Here is a 23,997-nt window from a genome sequence, read left to right as displayed (position 1 = left end):
GAACAGAGAACAACTAAGACTTCATGCTCGGTGAGAGAATCAGATGCAGAACATCCATTACATTGTCACGCCAGACAGCAACACCAAACTACAATATTTTCAGATTTGGTTTAACTCAATCAGCTTCTTCCTCTTCCTACCCACAATGCAGAATAAAAACATCACAAGCAACTATGCACTTCCATTTTAAAGCCACATTGAAGTCATGCTATGCATAATTACATAATATGCCTTGCAAAAGCACAATTATTATTTGCAGGATACCAACCATTACGAGAATCTGTATCAATGTCGAAGTACAACATGTTGCAATTAATTTGTTTGGAGGGGGAAAAATAGGATTTGGTGGGACCACATATTTTGTTCTCAAAAAGTACATCACAAAACAGCAACACTGCTTTTTCCTTATACATTATTATTTTTTTTCCACAAGAAGTATCCGCCTCTTTTCAACAAAACTTTGCATGCTTGTAGGAATATACCACTGCTACATACTATATTTCTTTTCATTCATTTTGCTCTATTGTGGCAGCCACTATGATTTTCTTTTATTTTAAAAATAGATTTTCTTCTTCTTCCTTTAACATTAATTACTGGAAGGCAGAGTGTAAAAATTTCACCTACGCTAAAAGCCCTGTCTTTAAGATAGAAAACAAAACCTATTTCATCTCTCTAAGACAATTAGTTATCGAGCTATGATTTTTTTTGTACTTCACACCAAGTACAAAAGGTGCACGTCAACTGAAGATAGAAATGCACCCAACGCTCCACCCTCTTTTTAAGGTAATTGACAAAATCTGAAAAATTACCCTTATGTGCCAGCCATGTCCATTGTTGTGTTTGTCTGTCCTTCATTTGCCCAGGTTAACTACTGATATTTCAGAAACTGATATTTCAGAAACTGCTACAGCAATACAAACAAGACTTGGTGAATGAAGAGACTTACCAAATAATACCTCAATGCACCAAAAATCAACTTCATCAATCTGGTTGTGAAAAACAAAACTGATTAAAAGTGACCTGTTGATTCCCCAGAAAATAGGAAATGTGAACACTTGGGCCAAGCTGATACCACTTCGAACCTATACCCAGTGCTCGAAAAATCTTTTTCAGATCTAGCCGCCAGCTCTGAATATCAGGCGCCAGGAAACCACCTGCTAGCAATTGTGTATACTACAGTGTTTCAAAAGTCGCGCAACCAAAACTTTGAAAACGTATATATCTTGAAAAGCATGAGATATTTACACCAGGTTTTCTGCATTATAAAGCCTCATTCATTAGATATTTTTCAATGCTAAAAAATTATCAGTTTACGCAACACATAAAATTAGATAAATTAATAATTGGCGAAAGGAAGTGATAAAATTTCTCCAGAAATGCATTTTTGAGTGAGAAAAATATGTAAGAAATTATCAAAGGGTTATAATTAGATGTTGGATGCCATGTCAATCTGTCATTTGCGACCAATATTGATCACGTGCAGCATTTGATACATTTTTGACTGGCGATTTTATGGGTTGTGTGGTGAAAAAGTGCCATTTTTGGTACATATCCTCCGTAAATGGCAACACTAGCGGGTCGAAATTTTGTCAACAGACGCACGCAACATGTGCTTATATATTGGCCATACTCCATGACACTGGTTAGATGGCATAACAGCCTCAGACTGAACCTCGCCCACGGAAATAAAGAAACTTCAAAATTTCGTACATAATACAGCAAAAGATCACAGTCGCCAGGCTAAAAATTTTAGTCACCATGGCGACCTGGCGATCGGGATTTTTCGAGCCCTGCCTATACCCATAGCAATACCAATACCGATGCTTGAAAATTGTAATACAGTAAAACCTTGTTAATCCGGACTTCACTTAACCCGAGAGGCAAAAAAAAAAAAATTGCAAGGTTTTACATGTGGCTAGAAGTAAACAAGAGAACTTCCCAAAGAAAAGGCAGTCAACCACTGATGAAATTCTTTTTCCCGCAGACTTTGTACTGTACTGTATAGTGTATTTAGGCCCATGCCCTTTTAATACACCATAATAAACTTGTCTTGTTGATATACACTGCGTTTTAATGCACTTTCTACTGTTCTTTTAGGTTATTTAAGTTAATCCAGACTTTTGTTAACACATTGGGGTCTCACGACGGGCATAGCCCGCAGTGCACTTAAAGTCAATGTGGACGAACGACGGGCATAGCCCGTCCTGCGGTATGCAATCGCTTTGCCGATTGAACGACGGGCTATGCTCGTACTTCGTCTCATGCGCGTGTTCATTCAAGCCCCTCTGTTGAAATTCCGACCGCTAGGTGACTCATGTGCTATTTTTATCTTGCACCTGCGACTGTTTGTTGTCGGGTTGATGTACTGTGCATTGTTTAGAATGGCGTCCTTAGATCCAGACTGCATAGAGGATTCCGCCCCAGAGTTTGAAGATAGCGACAATTTTGATGATGCAGATGAATTTGAAGATTTGGAAGGTAGGTTATATTTGTAATAATTATTGTCGACAATATAAACAGTGTTGCAAACTCTAGTATTTTTTGAATGAAGTGAGAAGAGGTAATTTTTTTGGTCTATTCATCTTGCCTCTTCCTTGATTCTCCAACATGCACTGATGTATTTTTAGTTTTTCCATTTATTATTTTGTATAGTGTATGTAAAATGACAATGTATTTTATTTATTTAGTTTATTTATTTTTTGGTTTAGTTTTTACAGATGACGCAGAACCAACTGATACATCATCTGGTCCTGTCCTGCAGCCACTTTTTCATACAAGAGATAATTACTTGTAATTTGTAATTATTTTTTGTTATGTGCACATAAGAAGTATTCTTATGCAAGATTCAAAAGATGTATTGATAGTTTATGTAGTTAATTATTGAAATTCCCAGATTACGAACTTAAAATATCTCTATATTAACATTTGTTACAATGTTGTACTTTCTTCTTCTTCACAAAACATTGCTGAAAAAAATATTAAAAAACGTCTGAAAATGAAAATAAAATTTAAGATATTTTTGTTCATTGAAGAAAGGAAGTTTTGTAGATTTAAGAAATATGTGGTTTAATAAAAACAAATGAAAAATATTTTTTCTATGATTTTTTGAAAAACAACAAAAAACCGCAGACCAGAGGTAACAATGCTGTATTATGAGGCCAGACCCGAATGTGTTAAACCGCTCAACTTATCACCCCATTATTCCGGATTAACGAGGTTTTACTGTAATTAAAAGTTGTTCAACAAATTAATTAATATTAGTGTGTAAATATTAATTTAACAGAGTTTTGGTTTCAAGTATTCAAGAATTACGTAACAATATTAAAATACCTCTTATGTAATCACAAAAAAACAGTTTTTGCACTGATTTCCAAGTACACTTGGAATATTGCATAATTTCCAGGATAATTGCACACACTAAAAATGTTACATGGCATTTTTGCAGACCACATGCAAGACCAAAATGCCGGAAAAGTATCGGACAGTATCTGTAAATAAATTCTAACCGATACATTCTGATACCAATACCACTAGTATTGATCTGATACTGATACATCGACATTGATATCGGCTCAGCTTCAGTTAAGACCTAAAATTTTCTATGAATAAGACCTACTAAATACAACTTTAACACAACATAAATATTTTGCTTGGCACATCCCTCTGTTGAACAACTGAAAGTCAACAAGCGACACATTTTTAATGCTTCGATACTGTCAGAACCTCTCGAATTATGAATATGAAGTGAGGTGGGTAGCAGAAAGCAATTGAAACCTATCGATTTATCGGAAAAAACTAACAATAGAAACATGAAATTCAGTGGACAGAAACATCTACCAAATACTAACCAAAAGTGATAAAGGATAATGATTGGACTGTCCAACTGTCCATGGAATCAAACAATCAAAAATCAACAAGTGGTATATGGTTAACCTTTCACATCTCAGAACCAAAAAAAGATAAACTCCAAATGTTGCAATAGTACAATTACCAAGTACCATCACACTTTACTACAAGTGTCACCAAAATCAAAATTCTCTAATTACCTAAAAGAAACATATCTTTCACCTTTCACTTTTGTATTGTTCTTTTTTTTCACTTTGCATAACACACGGAACAGTCAATGTTTTTAATGATGGTGGAACCAAATCTTTCAATATTCTGATATCAGATCAAAATGGCTTCAAATATCAGATCCAAGAAGATTAAATATTCAAAAATCAGATCAAGGAATCAAGATGCATACATCAAATCCAGAATTCGCGAGATAGACATTCGTTCCCAGATTCAAATCCTTCTGGATTTACATCTGGGTAATTTTGGATTTAGATAATTCACTTTGAATTTGAATACCCACAGCTAATCTAAATGTGCATGTATATGGGGACTATTGAACTAAGAATCACAATTTAAATAGGGGTTATATGCACAGGGAAGGGGAGAAAAAAACATCCTCATGCACAAAAAGCAGAATATTATGTTTTAGGCAAAAAAACATGCAAGTGGGAACTAAACAAACGAAGCCCATTGGTGTCAGCCCATTGTTACAAGTTCATGGTATCCGTGAGAATGTAAAAATTGCAAATTAATCCATTTCTCCATTTCTAGAAATGGGGACCAAAAGGAATTGGTCACTTTGCACTCACCACGTTTTAATTGATTTACATAACAGTGCACATGTTCATTGTTAATACTGTCTGAATTGAGCGAAATGTTGTAATCTCTAAGAACTTGGTAATTTTTCCTCATTGACAATAATATTTCAATCATCATTATCAACTTTTCCTTTCCTTTCAAATCAAGATTTTAAAGTAAAGCAAATGTATGTCTTTTCAATGGTAACAGCAGATGCTGTGTGTAGCAAATTAAAGTGGATGCACACTAACAGAATCTCACTGAAACCATGGTATCTAGAAGGTAGGGACATTTCAGCAGCTTCACACTCAGAGCATTACATAAACAACAAATGAAGGTAAAACACACTAAAGGGATGTCTATGGCAAATACTTACTGTACTTGTTTGAGGTGCCAACGTGTGCTTGCTCATCACAATGGTTGTTGTCTTCACGTCAGACTTTGGTCCACCTGGGGATTTCGGAACGACATCAGTGGAACTAGCAGGTTTATTGACTAGCAATTCTGCAGCACGTACAACATCCAAAACCTGCAGCAAAAAATCACATATTATCACTTTATACTAGGGATGGGCCGATATGAAATTTTGGCTGATAACAATAAAGTACCGATATAAAATTTACCGATACCGATAACCGATATTCTACCGATCCGATATAAAATTAGAAATGGTCCTTGAAGAACCTGAAATGATCATTGATCTCCTTAATAAATGTGTGTTTCAAGGTGACTGCAGTGCAAAAGAAGTCGAATATTTAGACATTTACTTTTTTACAAAGAAGGGCGTGGAGATTATCCATAAAAATTACAACAAAATGGCAGAATTTTGCACTAAATTATAAGATATTTATCGATATATCGGATCGGTAAAATAATCGGTAATTTTACCGATAAACCGATATGCCTATATCGGCTGATACCGATAGAGTACCGATTAATCGATCCCATCCCTACTTTATACATTAATGAATAGCATCAACTCTCTCACATCTAGTGAGCCATATGAAGGCTGTATAATTGTGTCTAGTGAAACTAACAAAAGCTATTGAAGATTATATTGCACTGGCGGATAAAACTTCTACATGTAGATTATTCAAGACATGTTGTCATGTTGGATCAGTTGTAATTTCACATGTAAATATTATATGTAATACCTGGGGTAAAATGGAAAAGTTAAGGTAAAGTTCCCCTTCATATAGCACCGTACCATGGAGGCACATTTAGGGAATGTGGGGGTGGGTGCCACACATTCTTGATCTTGGCCATTTTGGAGGTGAAGTGATCAGCACCATGCTATGGCTGCCTTTACCCCTGAAGGTTGCCCCCAGGTACATTGATTTGAAGCTGGGTGAGCCCCAGAGCAACTATATGCGGGGACAAGGCCTGAAAAATTCCAACAGATCACCCACCCTGGGAACTGAATCCTGGTCTCTTGAGCGGGAGTCAAATGCCCTACCCACTAGACTACCAGGGTAAAATGGTAGTATGCAATTCATGCCTTCTGACGTGTCACCAACTAACTGGATTTGTCCAGGGTATAGATCCACCACCACATTTGCAACCCTTTTATGGAAGCAGTGGTACTGCTGTCGATAGTTTAAGTCATGGGGAAGCTTTCAGTTCGCATATTATCCGAGGTTTCAGAAGTCTTGGTACTAGCATAATATGGAATGAAAGAGAGGGGTACAACATGCTCATAGTAGCCCAAGAATGTAAGCAGGGCTAATATGTATGTGTGTGGAAGGGGTGTACTAAATTCCCTGAAGTTCAGAAATGCAACATCCTCCACTTTTTTGGCATCGTGATGTTGGCATAGATACAGTTACATTCTGCTGGTGTGGAGTAAGATGCATGGAAAAGAAAAAATGAAAAATTTCCATGATTATTGTAATGTAATCTGTTTACAGTGTAAATGATTTGACAGCACTTCTTTCTGAGTTGGTGCCTTTTTTATTTTTCACATAGGCTATCAATAATATGTTACCTTGTACAAGCTAGGGATGGCCAAAAATAACCAGCTTCCAGACAATTTAAAATCCAGATTCGGAAATTTTGCTACCTGGATTCAATTTAAAATCCAGATTTGGAAATTTTACTATCTGGATTCTGGAGGAAATCCGGACTTCAGAAGCAATCTGGATTTTGAAAGGAAGAGGTTGATAATATTTTTTCCACAATTTTTTCAGATAGAATTTGTTACCAAAGTTCTTGGGTGCTTTGTTTTAACTTTAGTATTCCCCATTTCAAGATCATGTAGTCTAGGGCCCTTGCATGTGCCTTACTTGAAATTTAAATAAACAATTTTTGCCATCAAACCACATTCCTTGTGAGTCATCTGTGTTTGAGCAAATTAAGTCAAGAGAGTTGAGTCAAGATTCTGATGCAACAAATTCACAATGATATCGTCGTCTGGTGCCTGAAAAATGCACGGAGCAAAGCAGACAAGCGAGAGTTCTCATAACCAAGTTGTGGTATGAAATCACCAGACAAATGACGAAACTGTTCCCCACTCTTCTGAGATATGAGATTGCACACCCAAAGATTTTAAAAGATTCAACATGCATATTCTACCATAAATTATCATGAAATAATGCAATATCAAATACAAAATGTGAAAGTAAAAGACAAGACTAAAGAATTTTGATCCATTCTCTCATTTTTAAAAAAGGGTGGAGTGTCCGTCCTGCCGCTGCACTTGGGAGAGAACTACCGAGAACTTTTTCAAGTGCTATTGTAGATAATTCACACAGCATTCATTTTATATAGTACTCCAATTCCATTCATTACACCTAATCCACTCCAAAAGACATTGTTTGTATACCCTATACATTATTAAACATCAGGAATATACAGGGTGGTCACAAAATGGGCGTACCCCTTTTATTTTCGACACTACGATGGTAATAGTTGGATTACTTGATTCGAATACATTTATTACCCACCTCTGGGACTTCTTGGAGGTCCTTCAGAACGTTATTGAGGGGAACATCACCGTCTGGAAAAAGGTCTTATTCACACTTGCATCGCGAAGTGTGACAAAACATGCTATGAAAAAGATGTTCCAGACACTTAAACCATCAGGTATGTGTTCATATCAAGCATTCAACCATAACCATCGTAGTGCCGAAAATACAGGGGGGGGGGGGGGGTACTTTGTGACCTTCCTGTAGAATGCCAATGCAAACAAAAATGTCGAACGTCACTTTTGAAGAGTCTAAATAGCCTGGAAATTTTGTAAAATTCAAAACTTTCATTTACTTTGATTGACTGATTAATTCATTTTCATATTAATGGCACATCAGCACATAGGTTATTGTTTCCTTTCACAGGGATAAGGCCCTTAAAAGGGCAAAATTGAGGACAGGCCACTAACAAGAAAATAAAAAAGATTCTATTACAAACTTCCTCACTCAATTTTTAAAAACTAATTCATTCCTTAACTGAAACTATACTGTCTCGGAGCATAAAATCTTACATCAAAAGCTGAGGTCGCAAAAGGGCACCCAGCACACGCAAGGACAAACACAGGACTCCACAGAGGATTATCCTGGTCTTGGATCCAGGCACCAGAACCTTGTTAGCCTGCAAGATGCAGTTACCAGGGTGTATAACGGGGTACTTTGGGTGCCTTACCAGAAGGCATTTTACCCACATTTCCTTATATCCCTAATATATTTTAGACCAGTATTGCGTGAAGAGAGGGATTTTATGATTATGTCTTAACATTCCGATATAATTCTTGAATATTATAGAGCAAAACTATCGTAAATTGATCGATATAATTGCAGTGAAGCACATACAAATTAATAGTAATTAAATTTTGTTTTAATATTCATTTTACGCACAGGTAGGCTAATTGGGACTGGACCTGCAGTTTAAAGTGGGATGTGAACCACTATGAGGCTCCACTGGGTATCGAACCTAGAACCCCTTGATTACAAGGTGATGACATTACCACTGCACCATTAGGGAGGCACTAATTAATATTTTGAACAACTTTTAATTGTTACAGTTTTAAAGCATCTGTATTGGCGAAAAACAGGAAAAGTAATAGCATTAATATTGGTATCGACTCAGTCCTAAATAGTACTAAATAATATTGCTTCTAATAATAGCATACTCACTTTTTCTGGAGTTGACTTTTCCTTATTCACTTCACTTGCAGGTACAATTTTCTGTTGTTCAGCCTTTTCTTTCAGTTCTCGCTCCTCCTTCTCCCAGTTAGCCATCTCCTGCTTCAGCTCCTGCTCCTAGAAACAAAAATATCCATACAGTACAAATGACTTGGAAGGAATGCTAAGAATTATTGATTGAGTTGTTTTTTCAAGTCCACTTTATGTACAGTATGGCTAATCAGGACTAGACATACAGTTTCAAGTGGGATCTGAACCACTATGTGCCTTCACCAGGGATCAAACCCGGGACCCTTGATTACAAGGCAACGATGCTACCACTGCACCATCGGGAGGCACCAATGCTAAGAATGATTTTAGCCATTGCAATTAGGTATTGAGGTTTAATATGAACCATTCTAAAATTCTTCAGGGTGTCTACCAAAATATCAAATCCAAAATTCTTGACTTTTTTTTTCATTTTTCTTAACATTCATTAACTTAATTTAATATTTTTACAAAACTTCATGCATACAAGAAAGTAATCCTTACGAAACAAAATGAACAAATCTTAACCACAACTCAATACAATTTTAGATTTCCAAATATTCAATTCTATCAAATCCCAGTAAGGTATATATAGAGGCACATATTTTTGGTAAATGAAAAGGCAAAATTTCGGTACAAAAACTGGGTCGATTTCGGGTTCAAAAGTGGTAAATAAAATAAAATATTGGTGTTATAGCGGTGAAAAAATGGATGAAAAGTGGTATATAAAAAGACATATTGGTTTTAAAATTGTGAAAATAATCCTAAATTTGATTTAAAAACTACACTTATTCCACAGAATTAACATTTCACTTCTAATAGCACATTTATGTAGTTATCAGAGTATTAAGTTTATTTCTGTGTAAAGGAGTCCATTTTTGCTTCTCCTATATTAACAGCAGAATTAATCAAATTTTCCGGGAATTGCATAACTCTCAGGATAATTCAGACCTCGGAAGTTGTCGCGTCGGTGAATAAACCCTGAATTTCGTGTTTAAGAGTTAATTTCGCTTTTTGCAGTTCATTTCGCATTATTTCGTGACAAAATATGGTCACAAAATGCACCTCACACCTTTCAAACACATGAAAAATTAACACTACAATGTGTTTTTTCAAATTTCGTTTTTTCGTCAAAAACGAAATATGCATGCCCCTAGGTATATAACAATGTAAATTCACCATACTGTAAAAAATAGCAAAAATTCTTGACTACAAGCATAATTTCTTGACTTTCTTAACCTACCGGTTGATTTCTTGACTTTTTCTTGACATTCTTGACTGGAAGACACACTGTTGTATGATTGCTTGCATTTTAGAATTATTCTTCTTGTAGTTTACAGTTGCTACAAGCATTTAAACACTTTTTTGATGTAACATTTCAGGAACACACATGCTCCTTTATCAGATATTTATTTGTAGTGTGATCAATGTTACAATTTTTTTAAAAAAACATACCTGTTTTATAGTAACTGCATCGTCGTCATCCCTATCTAAACTGGAAACACTCTGGCTCACAGATTTTGTGTCCTTGGTAAGTTTTCCTTCTGCTAGTAGCCTATCTACCTCAGCCTTGTCATAACCTAGAAAATAAAGAATATACATAGAGTTCATGGCATTGAGCATACTCCATATATACGGTATAGTACATGTTCACAATAAACTTTGCATTGAGAACCATACGTTATATCTCAAAATATTGTTTTATTTTTGAAAAGTGACCAAATATTTTTTTTTTCCTTTTCTGTACTCCAATCCAAAAATTAGTTCAGTGGAACCTTGATGATTTTTTCAGAATATTGGGCTAAATAACTTACAATGCAGGATAATGTACAATGAGGAAAGTGTTTGATATGTTGCTTTATTGGGACCAGCAAGTTAAATTTGTAATGCTGGAAAATGTAAAATCAGCAATTTAAAATCAGGGTTCCACAGTAAATAACTAAATTTTGAGAAATCAATGTAATCAAAGGGTTTCAGATTCAATTCCTGGTGAAGGCACATTACATAGCACATTTTACACTGTAGGTCCAGTCCCGGTTAGCCTATCTGAACACAAAGTGGACTTCCAACCTTTTTCACTTTTTACCCTAGCGCAGACTTGAGTATCTTTTTTCAATTCCACTTCATGCATAGAATGGCTAATCAGGACTGGACATACAGTTTAAAGTGGAATCTAAAGCAGTGTGTGCCTCCACCAGGTACTGAGCCTGGGACCTCTTGATTACAAGGGAACGACATTACGACCATACCATTGCGGAGGCCCTACTTGAACATCTTGCCCACACTTTTGGAGGCCAGTGAGTGTTCCATGCGGTGCAATCTGCCCACCTACACACTGCACCTGAAGGCCAGTAAGCAGGAGAGCAGGAGTGGGGGAGTCGTGTGCAATGAGAGGTAAAAATTACTGTGGGGGAAGGCAGTCTTCTTTTCAAAGAACCACCTACTGTTTCTTCTAACTTGATTACAATGAAACACTATACTGTCACTGATGATTGATTGATTGAGTGATTTGGTGTTTTAAGTCCACTTTGTGCACAGTAAGGCTAATCAGTACTGGACCTACAGTTTAAAGTGGGATCCGAACCACTATGTGCCTCCACCGGGTATCGAACCCGGAACCCCTTGATTACAAGGCAGCAACGCTACCACTGCGCCATCGGGGAGGCCCTGTTACTGATGAATCAGATTACGAGAGCACAGGCTGGCTACTCTAGGACCTTGATAAAATTCAAATATAATTCCCCATTTTTAAGGCGAACTCTCCAAAAGAATACAAACATATGTTTTCTCCATTTCAACCTTACATATTACCGCCTCTCACAATTCATACACAAATACGTATATTAACAATACAAAGAGTCTGTGTGATTCCAATGTATCCAAAAATTCAAATTTGATTCAATTAAACATTAAATACATTTAAAATATTCCATTTAAGGTGTCATTTTACACACACACTCGAAATATATCTACAAGCATAAGTCACAAATGTTACAGCAGGGGCTGTCGGATGAGTTGAAGACTCCTGTGTCACAGAATATACAAATCTACAAAAAAATGTTAATTGCATAAAAATTTCAAATTAAAATTTACATAATCAACTTCAAGATAAATTTCATTTGTCAGTTAAGATTGTTCTGCAAAGGACAAGAAAAACTAAAATAATTGAGAGAATTCTGTGTTATTTTTCATGCAGCCTTTATTTCCTTCCTTGATAAAAATAAAAACAAGACTGAAATAATTGCCTCAGGGCAATTATAAATATGTATAAATTGAATGGGTTTTGGATTAATAAAAGTTTCAATTTTTCACATCTACGGAGAAAAATTCATGCAGAATTAACACAGAATTCCCAGAGCAAATAATTCAGAATTTCCTGTGAGTAGCCACCCTGACTGCACAAATGTGACCGACAAAGCCTATTACCTCACTCACTCTCTACTTCCTGCCCCTCTTATGATGCTACAGTAGCGCTGCTCACTCTGCAGTCCATACATGCATATGAGGGCACACTCTCACAAATGTGACAGGTTAACCAGGCATGACCAAGAGTACTACAGTGGAACATCGATTTTACATTTTCCAGGTGACCAAGCTGAGATAATGTAAAATGCAGGAAAATTTTCTGACATTTTGGTATATTGGGACGATCAAAATTGAATGTATAATGTGCAAAAAAAAAGTAAAATCTGGGAACATAAAATTGAGGTTCCACTGTATTTTGTTCTAAATCAGACACGTTCAACAAGTTGTGAAAAACATTTTTTACTAAGTAGCCTTTACCAGACCAGTATCAGCGATTCAATCTGAAGCAATCTTGGTTTTGGAAAATACTTCACATCTCAAAATAAGCTTAGCCTAACAGCCTGAGTACGTACCTCTACATATAACAAGTTGAATTTCATTTCCTGAGTTTCTTAGAACATTGACAGCCTCTTGATGTGAAACTCCCAGCAGTGATGTTCCATTTACTTCTAACAGCCTCATTCCAACCTGCAATTAAACACAATTAAAGCAAACTTTTCTATCATTTCAATTTAATTAGTTAAAACGTTTCTTTCCGTAAGACACACCCAACTTTTCCAGAGATTTTTTATTTAGAAAAGACAACTGTATCGAGTTTTACTTAAGAAATTTACACACACACAAAAACAAAGGTAAGTTTTTTTAAGAAAGGACTAAATGAATAAGGAATCTTCTTTCATGAAAAGAAAAACACATATGGAAAGCAAGTATCGGGGACGAGCTTTTACATGATACTTACAGCATATTTTTTTAAATTTTTCTTGTATGTAAGCATTGTAGAATTTTTTCCCTTGTAGTCTACGGTTATTACAAGCATAAAAACACAATTTTTCATTGTGACGTTTCAGGAGAAGATTATTAAAGATGATTTAATCAAACTAAAAATAAATGTCTGATGTAGGGAGCACGTGTTCTGAAACGTCACAATGAAAAACTGTGTTTTTATGCTTGTTTTTACCGAACACTACAAAAGGAAAAAAAATTACAACATATTGACTAATGATTGACAAATACTTATTTTTATAAAAGAAATAGCAATTATAGCATAAATAATACATAAATATGCTACAATTGAATAATATATGTATTAATCCTAATAACTATCTTGCAGCAAGTTTGTTCACTTTAAATGTAAAGCCTGTTTCAACCTTAAAGCAAGCTTACTGTGCTATCTGGATGATTTTCTCATTGCTAGAGAGAGGAGAGATTACCTTAAGTCTTCCGTCTCTCTTTGCTGCTCCTCCGGAGTTGATCTTGGAAATAAAAACTCCCTCATCGGCTCTGTCCAGAGGGTTTCCACGATGTCCCCTGAGGCCTCCCTTGATATGCATACCCAGCTTTTCCCCTTCCGCCTTCACAATTGTCAAATCCTGCAAAGAAAATTTAAATGTTACTATTATGAAACCTCTTAAGGTAACATATACTACCATAATTTGCAAAGGCAAATACTGCTTTCAGTATGTCCACCGAGAATGCAAATGTTCTACGCCCAATTTGTCACTTTTGAGGGGGTAACACACAACAGTTACAGGTGCCAAATTTTGGAGATAAACCAAAAATACTCTCAAAATGTCAATACTGGTTGCATACACGACGGAAAGTCAGTAAATAGGTCACAAACTGATGTGGGATTTATTTACTTTTATTTTACATAAAGTTTCAGATACAATACTGAATGGCCATTTTTACACTGAAACTGTAACAGCAGGAAAATAACAATAATAACAAGAAAATAGAGTACAAGATGGCACAGAAAATAAATCAAAATTATACATTCATAGTTAACAATAGTTCTACTTATTTAGTTTTATTCAGTTTTCATTTATTTTGCACCAATATTGTATTAAAACTGTACTTTATTGGTATTGGTAAGAATTGGTACATGTATTGGCATTGGTATAAGTTCAACACAAAAAATAAGCAAATGGGTTATACTTATTGCAGTATTGCAAATAATGAAAGTTAAAAAATTTCAACCAAAACTGTAAAATTTACTGTCCACTTTTCATTCTCTCCTCTTTTTTTCATATCTATGTTACAGGGAGAAATGTAGCTTCAAAACAAAAGAAAAACTAGCTCATTTGAAATGTATAAAAACATTATTACTAGAGACGAGCTGATACTGATGCCGATGTATCGGTATAAGCCAATACCAGTGGTATTGGTATCGGAAAGTATCGGTTGGAATTCAACTACCAATACAAGCTGATACTTTTCAAGAATAATGATCATTTACGGGGTCCGCAAAAAAGTTGCGCAACACTTTCGCGAAGTATAATTATCGGGGAAATTGTGCAAAACTCAAACTTTCTTTTCATTCTGCACTAATTTTGCACGAAAACTCTATTTTGTGATTACAAATTATCTATTTTCATATTCTGATGAAATTCTTGAATATTCTAAACCAAATTTATTGACAAATTAATGAATATAATTGGATAAGAATATTTACACACCAATATTAATCAAGATTTTGAACCAATTTCAATTATTGCAATTTTCAAGTATCGGTATCGGTGAGAATCGGTAAGAGTATCGGCATCTGTATCGGTTCAAAGTGATATCGGCTCGGCTCTAATTATTACACATCACTAACTCTCTGGATTAAATCCTCCCGAAAAGAATAGTACTCATATCTTAAATTTTATATATGTGCAACCTTTGAATCAGTCAAAATTAATAAAAAATAAATCTAAAGCATCTATTTTACAAATTAACACTGTCACCACAAAAACCAACAATTCATCAAATATAAATCTCCTAGGATCACTACAGAAAAATACAAAAGTAAATAATAATGCACATTTTCCTTATAAAAACAGTGCTAAAAAATATGAAAAAAAATTAAATTGCATACTAATCTAATTTGGTGTGAATAATACTGGTTTAAATTTTTTTTGCAAGCATTGTGACCACTACTGCAAATTCATGCCTACTTACGGTAACAGGGACATACTCAATCTCGACCAGCTTGTAAAAGGTAAAATGTGCATCAATAGCTACTTCTTAGCCAGCAAATGAAATACTGAAGTAATTACCAGGAACGCTGGTCATTACAACAATATCCACAGGAGAAAGGGTACATTTACTTACACTGCATCAAATATGACCAAAATACAGTAGAATTTACCATTTTTAACACATTGGGGTCTCACGACGGGCATAGCCCGCACTGCACTTAAAGTCAATGTGGACGAACGATGGGCATAGCTCGTCTTGCGGTATGCAATCACTTTGCCAATTGAACGACGGGCTATGCTCGTACTTCGTCTCATGTGTGTGTTCGTTCAAGCCCCTCTGTTGAAATTCCGACCGCTAGGTGACTCATGTCCTATTTCTATCTCGCACTTGCGACTGTTTGTTGTCAGGTTGATGTACTGTGCATTGTTTAGAATGGCATTGTTAGATCCAGACTGCATAGAGGATTCCGCCTCAGAGTTTGAAGTTAGCGACGATTTTGATGATGCAGATGAATTTGAAGATTTGGAACGTAGGTACATTCATAATAATTATTGTCGACAATATAAACAGTGTTGCAAACTCTAGTATTTTATGAATGAAGTGAGAAGAGGTATTTTTTTTTGGGTCTATTCATCTTGCCTCTTGCTTGATTCTCCTACTTGCACTGATGTATTTTTAGTTTCTCCATTTATTATTTTGTATAGTGTATGTCAAATGAAAATTTATTTTATTTAGTTTATTTATTTATTTGTTTAATTTTTACAGATGACACAGAACCAACTGATACATTGTCCGGTCCTGTCCTGCAGCCACTTTTTTATACAAAAGATAATTACTCGTAACTTGTAATTATTTTTTGTTATGTGCACATAAGAAGTATTCTTATGCAAGATTCAAGAGATGTATTGATAGTTTATGTAATTAATTATTGAAATTTCCAGATTACAAACTTAAAATATCTCTATATTAACATTTGTTACAATGTTGTACTTTTTTTCTTCTTCACAAAACATTGCTGAAAAAAATATTAAAAAAGTCTGAAAATGAAAAGAAAATTTAACAAATTTTTATTCATTGAAAAGAGGAAGTTTTGTAGATTTAAGAAATATGTGGTAAATAAAAACAAATTAAAAATATTTTTTGTATGATTTTTTGAAAAACAACCAAAAACTGCAGACCAGAGGTAAAAATGCTGTATTATGAGGCCAGACCCGAATGTGTTAAAGTATGCAAAAAAAAAAGCTACAAGTTATTACTACTACAATTAAAAGAGGATATGAGTGTGTGATGCACATAAGAAAAAATATGGAAAAGAAATATAAATATTCATCAGAGGCTATTAAATCATCAATTCTGATTGATCGATTGATTTGGTTTATATTGCTTTGCTTTTCTGCCACTTTTGGCTAATCCCAAAGATGAGAATGAGTGATGATATGACTAAATTGATGAAGGGACTCGCAAAGAACATCCATGCACATGCTGGTATTTTAACCTGGGAACTATAGTGTTATAGCACACTGTGTTAACCACTCCGCCATGGAGACCAGCATCATTTTAAAACCCAACCTCAACGCCATCCTGAAAAATGCTCTTAATACATAACAATTCATGGTTTAAGGTAAGTGCCTCTATATTTTTCCATATTTTTCACATACACACACACATATCCAAATATATTTTACATGTGAAATAGAATATTTCACAAAAAAAATAAATTACTTAGGTAACAACTGAAAATACAATAGAGAGCACGTTCAAACACTACTGGCAAATCATTACCGAACAAAAATTGAATTAATGATTATGCTGTTTGATACCATTAATCATGGCAATGGGATGATGATGCTAGCAGAGACTAAAATAAAGTACTTCAGCTCCAAAAATTTCTAATATATTAGCTGTCTGAACAAGACAATATACTGAATAATTTACCATGATTAAAGTACATTTCTGTAGACAAATGTAGATGAACTAGCAGGAAATGACAGTAAAGTAATCAAACAAGAACAACATTAATATTACAGTTACCATATTGAAACACTGCAGGTGTTGTCAAAAAGTTTCTCATACTGATCCACCAGGGAAAAATTGAATGAAACAGAAAGGAGAGGGAGCAAGAGAATGAATGAGGTGGAAGTTAGGGAAAGAGAGAAAATAAAGAAAAAGAGAGAAGAAAGCTGTGTAAGCACATGACATGGTAGTACGGCACGACTTTCCATTGAATTTGCTTCAACCATTTTAGACACACATCTTTCTCATTCAGTACAGCCAAAGGTGTTACTCTCACACACCCACACTCTCATGTTGCAGAATCACCCTAATCTTCACATACCAGCATCATGATACAGTGAACTTACTCTCACATGTCTCCCAGTGGGTAATGGTGGAAATGAGGTCTGTCCTCATACAAAATCCCCTTACAAGGCTAACATGTCCGGATACAATATAGTTTCAATCATTGATTGATAGAGTGAATTGGTTTATTTTACGAGGGTGAATCAAATATAAACTAAAATTTATTTTTCATATTGATTGAAACAAAATACAAATAAAAAACAAATGCATTACTTTTTTTACATAGCTTTCTGCAACTGAAATGCACTTTTGCCAGAGGATAGAGAGTTTGGCAATCTCATTATCCCAGAAAGTCTACGGACGTGCACACAACCAGTTGCACACGAACTCCTCCACTCCTGCATCGTTCTCAAAATGCTAACCTCCCAGTGTTTCTTTCAGTTGCCCAAACAAATGGTAGTCGCAGGAGTATAAGTCTTGACTATATGGAGGATGTTCAGGAGCCTTTGGGATATTTCCGGTTGCACATTTTTCTGCTCCTCGGTGAGGAGGCATGGAACCTGATCACTGCAGAAGAAATTTCACTCACTGTCAAGCGAAGGTTACCTTTAATAAGGCTCTGGACAGCCTGAATGTTTTCTTGAGTGATGCTTGCCTTAGGCAGCCATTCATGTCTTTCATTTCCCACAGTTTCTCGACCTCCGAAAAAATGTCATGCCATTCATAAACATGGGTCTTTGAAAGGGTGGAATCCCGAAACTAAGCTCAAAGTCTCGTCAAAATTTCAGCCGTTTTTACCACTTCTTTTTTAAGAAATTTGATAATGATGCATTGTGCAACAGATGTTCTTGCTCACTGATCGTGGAGACTTGGCAGGGTTCCAGGGAGAGAACAGACTACACACACCCACCATCATCACCTCGAGGCCACAGGGCTGTAACACACTTTCCCTGGCCGTGCAAAGAAATTCCCGTTTACATTTGATTCACCCTCGTACTTCACTTTTCTGCCACTTTTGGTTAATCGCGAAGATGAGAATGAGTGATCATACGATGAAATTGATGAAGGGACACTCAGATAGAACACCCCATGTCTAGGCCAGGATTCAAAGCTGGGACCCCTGCCATCACAGCATGCTGTGATAACCACTCTGCTATGAGGTTTGGCACAGTTTCAATAACTTCATTAGAACAAGAGAAAGAGTGACTTCCAGTACATGGTACTCAAAATCTCGTTCACAGTTCTTACTGAAAATACAACTGGGTACATGTTTCCCAGTCAAATTGTTATTAAAAATGCAATTTTCATAAATGAAGATGGCGAAAATGAAATACCTTAACAATCAAAATAAATATTTAAAATGTCAACTTTAAAAATAATAAACGAGTTAGCACTAATTAAAACAATACTATTTCTATTTTAGTAACTAAACCTTTTTATTGCTCAACATAATTTCACACGAGTCTCAAAGTGGCATTGCCTTTCATTCATTATATAATGCCGACCTCCATGGTGGAGTGTTTAGCACAGTGCACATGGGATTCGGGGTTCGAATTCTTGCCTGGGCATGTATGTTCTCTCATGCATCAATTTCATTATGTCATCATCTTCGCAATTAGCCACAGTGACAGAAAAGCGAAGTAAATAAACCAAATCAATCATTCTTCATATAACTCTTAAAAAAGACACATGAAACATTGAGTAATAAAAAGGTACAGTCAGTAACATTTAAAAAAGTACAGTTTACAGTTCAGTTAGTGCTACTATGAGTGTGACTTCACAGCTTGCAAACACCAAAATTCTAATACCGAAGACAGGATTATAATAACCAATAGATAATATATGTGAAGTACACCAATCCTCCTCAAATACACATGAATAGATTCTCACCTGGAAGCCTTCAGGCAAAGGATCGTGCTGCACAGATAACTTTATTTCATTTACTGGAGACAACAATGCCAATACTGCATCCTTGTGACTGGCTTTAGAAATATCCACATCGTTCACTTTCAAAATTCTATCTCCCATCTTAAGCTTCCCTGATTTGGCCGCAGTTCCACCTGGTACTACCTGCAACAATCATGTGAAAAAAAAACTGATATGAAGACAATACTATATGATATGTATATGCATGTGCTTCATGACACTAGCCTTACTTCTGCTTGACAAAAAATTGTTGTACACGGCTTAGGACTCAGGAAAGACCTGAGCAAGCAAGTGTATAATGTATTTACAGTGGAACCTTGGTTTTAGGTTTTTTCAGGGGACCAAGCTGGAAAAACATAAAATGCAGGAAAATGTAAAATCAAGGAAATTTTTTAAGCATTTTGCTATGTTCAGACCATCAACATTGAATGTATACTTTGAGAAAATGTAAAATCCAGAAAATTAAAATCGGGGTTCCACTGTACTATGTTTCATACTAACAAAGTACCTCTTAGACATATGGAGATAAAATAGTTTACTATCTCGGAGACGGTTAGGCATGTGGTTCTAGACTTCTCGGTAGCTTCTTCTTTCTTTGAATACAGATGACCACAGTTTTACCCTGGTACCTCTTCGTGTCTGAGCTTGGTAAGCTGTTTGTATCTGTGACATATAGAATGGCCAATTTCGTTTGGGCTAGAGGTAGCACTATCTGCTTGCAGAATGAACCGTTTGGGTCCGGAAAATGCCCAACTCAATTCATTCCACACTCTGCAGCAGTCATGGTGAATGCAGTGAAGACAAAGATATCAGTGATGAAAGATCTGTCGGTGATTGTGAAAATGTAGAGGAAAGAGGTGATTCGGTGACTGAAATGAAATGTGATGATGAGTGCAACAATAAATGTCATATGCAATGCTAAAGAAATGTTTTTAAGATGTTTAAAAACAATTATGTAAAATAAAATTAAGTAAAAATTAAAAGAGGAAAATCATACTTGTATCTCACAGATACAGCACAACTGATTGTGCTACTTTTCCAGTTGCAACCAATGAAGGGTTAAAGGAAAGGTAAATGCAATCATTTCATCATGCTAAAGAAAATACCAGAAAATGACATTTGTGCATGACATTAGCAAATTTTCAAAATTTCAAAGGAAAAAAAATGATTTAATCTCTCTACAACAATTAGTTATCTTGCTATGATTTTCTTTTGTACACTGCATCAAGTTTGAAAAGCACCTGAAAGTTCCTGTCCCAAACATGTTAACACATAGAAGCTCACATCCTCTAGAGGTTAAAAAACTGGGGTCTATAGAACTGAATTCTCCCTTAAAAGTAACCAAACTTTGGAACCTATAATTACAAGGCAATATGCTTCAATAAAAAGCAAAAGAATAATCTTTGACAATGGTTGTAGTGCTGCCTCCTAGAGGAAGAAGAAGCAAGCTACTGTTGCTAGACAAGAGTCTGTGCCAACAGGACCGGGAATGGTGAACGTAGTTTCGTTATAATGTAAAGTGTTACGTTGTTTGTGAGTTTGTGTAATAAATGCAGTTAATCTTGTACATACGTGTTTCCATCGCACAACATTATGGCGCAGTCGGTATAAAAGAACTTTACTCTTCATGGATTGCAGGATTTGCAAGAACCTTACATTTCCGTAAGTTTATTCTGTTCGGACTGACTGTCCTCATTCGTACAACAAACTGTTGGAACAATCATAAACGTGTCGGTTTGACGCAATTTGTCATAACACAGTAAGGATTACCGTCTACATTGTTTAAGTCTTACAAAAATAGTGTGATGTAAATATATATATCAAGATTCCTTCTAACGTAGAATCAAGTAATAATCATGAAACGTACAAAGGCTTTGTCACGTTCATAGATACATTGTGATCCGATGCAGATCAAGTATAATTATAAGTGAAAACTCACTTTTCATAGTTGTTAGGTTAAACGTTTGGATTTACAGTCATAAATATGTACACAAACTTGACATTTAACGCTTTCGACGAAGATTCAGAGGACATTGAAGATTATCTCTTACGTTTCGAACAGTTGTGTATCATTCAAAAGTTCAGTGATGATCAGAGAGTTCCTATACTCATCGCCTTTATAGGTGCAAAGGCATTTAAAGTCTTGAAAAATGTAGTCGCACCAGACCTTGTACAGAATCTGTCGTATTCTCGTCTAAAGGATAGTCTTTTGTCACACTACAAACCTGTAACTAATAAGTTTGTTGAACGATATAAGTTTCGACGTTGTGTACAAGAGGAAGGTGAAACCGTTTCTGATTATGTCATAAGGCTGAAGCAACAAGCCACAAAATGTAACTACGGCAATTATCTGGACGAAGCTTTAGTTGAACAGATAGTATTGGGCATACGATCTGAAGTTACTAGAAGAAAGTTGCTTTCAGTACAGTCACTAACCTTTCAGCAATGTCAGGAACTGACATTACAAAATGAAATGTTAGAGAAAGAAACCCGATTGTTAATACAATCAGAAAGTGTAAAGCAAGAGTCAGCAGTTTCACGCACCTCAACCCAATTTCCAAGAAGAACAGTGCAAGGGGACAAACATACAAAACAACATACTTATAGTTCGTCTAATCCAACGATTCACGGAATGAAATATACTGATTACAGCTGTCCTAACTGTACGTACAAACATGATTCTAAATACAACTGTCCAGCCAAGGATTCTGTTTGTTCATTCTGTAGGAAACGTGGTCACTGGCAAAAGCGGTGTCGGAAGAGAGGGAAGTTTAAAAGGAAACCTAATAGTAATAACGTTGGGCAAACTACTGAACACACAAATTTACAGATGTCAACATCTCAAAGTTCACTTGATGAGCAAACAACATGGTTACCTAGTGTCGTCTCATACAGTTGTGACTCACACATCATCGGGTCACATACGTCCAATTATTCTTTATCAAAGAATCCAATGTTAAAGGATTTACTTATTAGCGGCAAGTTTATTCAATGTGAGCTCGATACAGGATCTGCCGTAACTCTGTTCCAAGCGGATTCATTCAGGAAATGGTTTCCAATGACTGATATTAACCATTCCTCTATGAAAATATATGGTGTAGGGAAACATGCTCTTTCAGTGCAAGGACAGGTTGAACTGGAACTTACCCACTCAGGATCGACTTACTCACTTCCTGTTATTTTGTGCAAGGAACATCTAAATTATCCACTCATAGGTCGTACCTGGTTAGATATCGTTACTCCGGATTGGAGAACGCTACTGTTACGCTCAGAGTCGGCAAGTTCTATGGTAGGGATATCTACAGAGATTGAGCAACTTCAACACTCGCAGTCGAATTCAGATCCAGTTATTTCTTCTAACACTGGTGTAGTCGTAATGAAGCCGATGTCGAACACCATACACGTGCCGTTAAGTGTAGATGCTGCACATACATCGGATAGCGGATTGTCTTCTATCAAGGAAAGATCAGTTGAAGAGGAAACTTGTCAATCCTCAAGTCCGAAAGTCAAGAAAGGTTCAGGTAATAGGTGGCCAGAAGCTGGATCCGTAGGACAAAGACTCCACGTAGACCATTTCTTCTTGGCTGGGAAGAAGTTTCTGTAGCTTGTGGATGCTTACAGTCACTGGATAGATGTCTGGCCAGAATCGTCGTTAGATACACCGGAGACCATACGCTGGATTCTTCAGTCATGCTCGACTCTCGGAATTCCACAAACAATAGTTTCGGATAATGGTCCGGCATTTATCAGCCTAAAGTTCCGTTCCTTTTGCCAACAGTTCGGGATTGAACACATCACAATACCGCCGTACCACAGTCCTAGCAACGGGCTTGCAGAGAGATACGTACGCACGGTGAAGACTGGCATGTTGAAGGTGTTGCATGAACATCCACATCTGACTTCTTTACAGTTCGATGCAAAGTTAGCGGAGTACCTGCTGTTCTTGAGGAATTCCCGGTTGGGAGAGGAACGTAGTCTTCCTGCAGCCTCAGTCCTCACCTTCAGTCCAAGAACATGGTGGAACTGTATACGTGGTGTTCATAATAGAGATTCCGAGAGGACAGAAGCTCCTCCTTTCTTGAAACCTAGGAGCAACCACAACAAACCATACAGGACATTTTCACCTACTGAAACCGTATGGATTCAATCACCGAAGCACTTGTCACCTAACTTCAAGGAGGCAGATATTGTAGAAAGGTTGGGTGGCACTCACCTATACAAAGTGCGCTTTGCCGATGGAACTCAAAGAGTGGTACATTCACGTTGGATTCGTCACAGGACACACAGACAACAAAACCATCCAGAAACCTGGGATGATGATAGTCCACCCGGACCAGAAGGCGCGGCGGAGAATCGAAATTCAGATTCCAAAATTATCCCACCTCAACCAGACGTTGATGTCCATCAACCCCAAGATGCTGACGCTGCTCCACGACCAACATCCACTCCTCATGTGCCTAGAAGATCGACCAGGATTAAGGTACCCCCTGAC

At 36.3% G+C, this 23,997-nt stretch overlaps 1 protein-coding gene across 7 annotated transcripts in view; it reads right to left on the bottom strand.

Moving 5' to 3' along the window:
• Positions 1 to 23,997, bottom strand: part of LOC145997186 (protein lap4-like) — a 320,630-nt gene that overhangs the window by 46,795 nt on the left and 249,838 nt on the right. For all 7 annotated transcript variants that reach the window (XM_083133899.1, XM_083133902.1, XM_083133903.1 and 4 more), the window contains exons 24-29: positions 19,470 to 19,649; positions 13,532 to 13,690; positions 12,674 to 12,788; positions 10,251 to 10,375; positions 8,760 to 8,885; positions 5,012 to 5,164 (exon numbers count right to left, since the gene is read on the bottom strand). In XM_083133899.1, the coding sequence (XP_082990025.1) occupies positions 5,012 to 5,164; positions 8,760 to 8,885; positions 10,251 to 10,375; positions 12,674 to 12,788; positions 13,532 to 13,690; positions 19,470 to 19,649 (858 nt within the window). The remainder of the gene's footprint in view (positions 1 to 5,011; positions 5,165 to 8,759; positions 8,886 to 10,250; positions 10,376 to 12,673; positions 12,789 to 13,531; positions 13,691 to 19,469; positions 19,650 to 23,997) is intronic.

This window comes from Lepisma saccharinum, chromosome 13, assembly GCF_977018435.1.
Source record: "Lepisma saccharinum chromosome 13, izLepSacc3.1, whole genome shotgun sequence".
NCBI classification, from domain to species: domain Eukaryota; kingdom Metazoa; phylum Arthropoda; class Insecta; order Zygentoma; family Lepismatidae; genus Lepisma; species Lepisma saccharinum.
This window is presented reverse-complemented; position numbering and strand designations above follow the sequence as displayed.